The sequence below is a fragment of the Sminthopsis crassicaudata genome, chromosome 1, assembly GCF_048593235.1.
Source record: "Sminthopsis crassicaudata isolate SCR6 chromosome 1, ASM4859323v1, whole genome shotgun sequence".
Lineage (NCBI taxonomy): Eukaryota > Metazoa > Chordata > Mammalia > Dasyuromorphia > Dasyuridae > Sminthopsis > Sminthopsis crassicaudata.
In genome coordinates this window covers 484,915,358-484,920,997 of record NC_133617.1, presented here as the reverse complement: position 1 = coordinate 484,920,997, position 5,640 = coordinate 484,915,358, and the positions used below count along the sequence as shown (strand labels likewise).

At 42.1% G+C, this 5,640-nt stretch overlaps 1 protein-coding gene across 2 annotated transcripts in view; it reads left to right on the top strand.

Annotated features, from left to right (window-relative positions):
- The first annotated feature begins 2,336 nt into the window (after positions 1 to 2,336).
- MMD2 (monocyte to macrophage differentiation associated 2) overlaps positions 2,337 to 5,640 on the top strand; it is a 110,144-nt gene continuing 106,840 nt past the window's right edge. Inside the window, exon 1 of one of the 2 annotated variants that reach the window (XM_074281217.1) lies at positions 2,337 to 2,856. Coding sequence is in view for 1 of the 2 variants with exons in the window: in XM_074281216.1 (XP_074137317.1) it covers positions 2,810 to 2,856 (47 nt within the window). In the remaining variant the exon portion in view is untranslated. The remainder of the gene's footprint in view (positions 2,857 to 5,640) is intronic. The other variant, XM_074281216.1, reaches the window with a different exon arrangement.

Genomic DNA, 5,640 nt, shown 5'->3' with positions numbered 1-5,640 from the left:
CAAACATTTTGGCACATACAGGTCCCTTTCCCTTCTTTAGTAGTTCCTTGGGATATAAGCCCAGGAGTAGCACTGCTGAGTCAAAGGGTATGCACAGTTTGATAACTTTTTGGGCATAATCCAGATTGCTCTCCAGAATGGCTGAATTCTTTCACAATTCCACCAAAAATGCATCAATGTCCCAGTTTTCCTACATCCCCTCCAACATTCATCATTATTTTTATTTTTTCCTGTCATCTTAGCCAATCTGACAGGAGTGTAGTGGTATCTCAGAGTTGTCTTAATTTCTAGCACCTTAATTTAAAAAGCTAACAGAGAAAGAAAATTCTCTCTTAAAGAGAGGGATTGGGATATCAGGGTGCAAGTTGAAGTCCTTGCTCTGAGGACAGATGACTTTTGTCAAATCCTGCCTCTGACACTAAATCCCTTCATTACACTTGGAAAAGTCACTTAGCAATCCTGAGGAAACTTAGTTTCCTCTTTTGTAAAATGAAGAGGTTGGACTAGAAAGTCCCTTCCAGATCTTCATCTAGATTCTAAATTCTTTGGCCTCTCTAAACCTGTTTTCTTATCTGTTAAAATGAACATAATACTCACTTTAGTATCTCACTGGTCTCATGCGTATTGGAGATGGAGATGAGATAATACATATTTATAGTAGCCTTTTGTAAACTTGAAAGGTCTGTGTGCATATTATTAGTAAATATAAGGAGGAGTAATGCTGGGAAATGGACATCTTATAAACCCAAATCTAAGACTAACACAAATCGGACCTGCATCCGGGCAGGTGCAAACGTTGAATCTAAAAGGTAGAGGAAGAGATACAGCAAAAGTTTGTTTATACACACACACACACACACATATATGTATATATATATATATATATATATATATATATATATATATATATATATATATATATATATATACACATAGACAGAGACAAACACACACGCACACATATATATGTATATATATATACACATAGACAGAAACACACACACACACACACACACACACACACACACAGAGAGAGAGAGAGAGAGAGAGAGAGAGAGAGAGAGAGAGAGAGAGAGAGAGAGAGAGAGAGAGAGAGCGAAAGGGCAAGTTGTCATTTCGCCCACAAAGACCTTCACTACCTAGACTTCTTCCCCCTCTCCTTTCAGGGTTTTTGGATAAGGAGCTTCACCGGGTTTTGGAGGACTGTCTACTCTGCTCTAGGAACTAGTCCCTAAACTCTATGCTTCCGACGCTCCCTACCCCCACTCCATTCTGTCCACCACTTTTCACTCTCACTCTCTTCCCTTCCATCCCCCACCTCACTCGGCTCAGGCAGCTAGTCCTCTGGCAGGGGATGTATCAGACACTGAATTTATCCTCCACGTGGTCTCTAAACCGGGATGAGGCAGCTAATATTGCGGGGTGAACAAGGGCGACCCCTCAAGAGCTGTGTAGGCAGAACAGGCTTTGTTCTGAGCTAATATAGCTGATCCTCTGTAGGTACCCAACCAACCACCAACCCCATATGAAGTCATTGTAATAGGATAGTATGATGTGATGGCAAGATAGGTGGATAAAAATGGGGTCTTGAGGGTGAGAGGCTTCATTAGGAAGCTGGCTTTTGGAGCACAAGTAGGCAGCCTGGTCCAGGAGGATCCTTCTCAAGCAGCAGGTTTTTCCCCCGAGCTCGGCCTGAGTAACTGTTGCATCCCGTTTTCTTTTTCGATCTCCGCGGACGCGTTCCCCTCTGTCCCATGAATCATTCTCTGCGCAGGAATGGGCAAAGGTTAGAATTGGGGGTGGGGGAGAGTGAGGTCCAAGGCCAGGGACGGGTAAACAGGGACAATGACTTTCAAACTCCCATCCTCTTCAGCCTACACCTCTTTGAGGGGCACTGGGAACACGTTCTCTCGCAGCACGCAGCCCACACGAGAGTGTAACGAAGTAGGGAGAGGCTGCAGGGTAGGAAGGTGCAGTGAATTGTCGATAGGAAAGAGTGTTTGTATGTGAGGAATCCGCTGCTTCCCGTCCCCACCCCCAACCGCACCCATCTGAACCTAAGCAGCGGACCCTTTGGAGTAGGGGGCTAGACAGAGTTTTTTTACACCAGCCACTAGCTACAAGTCGGGGTGATAAGCATCCCAAAGGTACCCCAACAACTTAAATTTTCACGTTCTCTTCCCCAGGGCGAGGGTGTGGGGTGTTGTGGTTATAGCCCCTCTAAAGCCGCCTGAGACAGCAGAGACCATTGATTGGTGGTTACGCTCCTGGGAGTCTATCTGAGAGTAGGGCGGGGTCCCCTCCCCCCCGATTCCCCCTCCCTCCTCCCGGGTCCCTCCTCTTTCACCATCTGCTTTGGGATTTGGCTTGGGCTACTAAGCTCCCTCGGGTCCCAGTGTTTTCCCTCCTCCCTTCTCCTTCTCGGAGGAAGGGCCTTTGACAGACTTTCAGGGGAGGGGGGGGGAAGGACGGAGATTAAAGAGGAAATTGCGACCCCGAGTGGAGACAGAGACGGAACTGGAGAGACAAGAGTTGGTCCTCTTCGAAGCTTCGACTCCACAAATCTGAGACGAAAGCATACTTACCCTCCAACCTGCTGCTGAGCGGGCGAACCGGGCCAGGGATTTTAACCTGCTGCTCTTCTGAATTAAGCTCTTTCCGTCCCTCATTTGTTTCCTCACTTCCCTCCCCCCAACCCTCACGTCGTCTCCTCCTCCTCCACCCCCATCCCCCGCCTGCGTTTTCTCTGCCTCCTTCCAAGTTTCCTTCTTCACTTGGACCAGAGCAGAATTCTGATGGAACTGCAAAGATGTTCGTATCCAGATTCCTGGATTTTCAAAAGACAAAATATGCAAGGTAAAGTTGATATCTGCATGCCTAGCAATCTCCTTTTTCCTCCGTGCCCAATTTCCTTTAACAATTGGGGTACGGGTGAGGGCCAAGTCTTTTCACTTAGAGAGGAAGAAGACACTTGTGGGGTGCATCCCAAGGAGTCTACTGAATTCTTTGAGAATAGGTTTATCTGACATGTGACTGGCTCCCATGTTCATCCTTTAATCTTACTCCCCACCACCCTCAAGAAATCCAAAAAGAAAAAATGCTTAGAATAGGGAGAAAAAAAAATTCTTTCCGATATACAGGGCAGGTATGGGATCTGAAAGAATTATATTGGATTCAAGAGCATCATTGCTAGGGATAGGAGCAGAGAAAGCTATGCAATATCCTTTCCTTGAGATCTTGAATTAACTTATGATTGATTCTCAGGAAATTGGAGGAAAGGGGAAAAGAGAGGGGAGGAAGAGATATTACCTATTTAGATATCAGAAAATTCAAAGAAAATAAAAAACGAGAGTGAAAACACAGGACAAAAGAAATAGAATCCTACCATAGAACCCCAGACCTTAAAGATGCCAGATATAATCAGATTTTGTGCGTGTCGGAAAAGGTACCATTTTATGTGACGTTCTTGGAAACATTTTTAAAAATGAATATCTGACATTTTCATATCTTTGGAAATTCTCAAGAGGTTGGAACATGCTATTTCATTTGGAATCGTTAAGGAGTTTTGCACATTATAATGAATTGATGTAAAAAAAGTGTACTTAGTAAGAGGATTTTCTTAATTCTTCCTGTTGTTAAGGGAAAACTATTGGACAGATCATCCTTAAATTGTCATGTTTTTTCTCATCAAGATGCTATAGTTTGTTGTCTATAAGACAAACAGTTAAAATACATCAATGTCTGGTGTTTAGAATAAAAGACATCATTTGAAAATGAATTAAAAGTAAGTGAAGTTTCTTCCACTGTCACCAAAAGGAAAGTTAAATAATTCTTTCTAATTAATACCAATAGGAAAACCTTGATGGCTTTGTTTTAAAAAAATTGGGAAAAAACCCTAATCAAAAAACTATTCAAGCAAAAACAATCACTTTGCCTATCTTCAGGGTGAGTTGCTACTGAACTTCCTGATGGCAGGAGGCAGAGTCACAACTGTAGGAACAACAAAAGTAATTTGTTTGTGAGAAGAAGCCAGCAGCATCTAATTGGGGATTTAGGGTGGATGTTTCATATAAAACTTTTAATGTTCTTTGTCTAGGGCACAAGACATAAAAAGTTGGAAAAGTAAAAGGATTGGACAGTTGGTAGTTGAAATAATTAAGGATGTAAGGAGCAATAGAGCAGTCAATCAATAATAACATTTTGACTGCCAGGTATGCTGTATGCTAGACAGTGTTAAGTGATGAAGATATATAGAAAGACAAAAGATAAGTTTCAGTGTTCCTGGAGCTCACAGTGTAAATACAGGTGGACAACATATAAATAACTACTAACAGAAAGATATATACAGGAAAAATTGGATATAATCTAGAGAGAGAAGGCATTAAGAGGGATCAGGAAAGATGTCCTGAAGAAGGTAGGATTTTAGCTGTGAAGCCTGCAGATGGAGAAGAAGAGGGAGAGCATTCCAGGCTTCAGGCAGAGGTAGGGGGTGGGTATAATCAGTGAAAATTTCCAGAGGACTATTGCACAAGGAGCACCTACAAGGTCAGTGTCACTGGATAAAAGAATATATGAGGGTGAGAGGAAGGGGGTGTGTGGAGATAATACAGCAGTCTTTTCCCTTCCTCACTATTCTTTTCTTCACATGCAATTTAGGGTGAGGAAATTGTGAAATCAAAGAAACTGCCATGAAATAACAGAATTTTAGAACCACAAAGTGACCTAAGTGAGCAACTTAGTTTAAACTTTTTCATTTTTCCTCCATTTTACTGATGAAGAAACTGAATACAAGAGAGAGGGAAATAAGTCCAAGGTCATATGAGTCTTAAGTGAGACAACCCTAAACTCAGCTTTTCTGAGGCAATGTGTATACTTTCATTCTTCCTCCCATTACTTTACTTTCATAGGTGCAATTTAAAAAGAATAATTTTTCAAAAATCACATACATTTCTAGGTGTCTTGGGTGCCCATTTGATTAATGGCATGAAGGAAGACATTAAATAAATTAATGAATGGGATCTTCTAGTTCTGTGTTATGATTCTATGTGACTGCTTAATAAATATTGTGGGATAATGCTAAGAAGGTCCCGGGGAAGCAAAGACTTCCTACTGATTTGCAAACCAAATACCCTTAGTCTAGAACATGACCTCTAGAAAAGCTGGTGCATGCTTTGTGTTTTGTTATTGTAGATGCAAGTAAAAGGCAGCTGTATTTTGATGAGCCCTAACAACTTTGGAGGTTGCTAGGATGAATGAGTATGTCAAGATCAGGATTTTACATCTGGCAAATTGGGGACTAGAACTGGCTGGCTCCCCAGCAAATTTTGTCTGGTGATTGCTTCTCTGAATTGAGGAGAATTGGGATTGCTGCAGCTGAGGGAATGTTCCCACAGTGAAAGGATCAGAATAAGATGTGTTAGATAGTAATTAAAACACCATCTCTTCTATGAAACAGATAATGTGTGTGTAGCTCCTTGGGACAAAATTGGTAAGTAAGAATCACCACCATTTACTTTCTACTTCCTTTCCCCGGCTACTTGGGCTACTTTCCCCATCACTCCTTTCAGGTTCTTGTTACTCTCTAGTGCTACTGGTTTCTTCTACTTAAAGAAAGGCCTCAGTATCAAGTGTTTAGTCCTG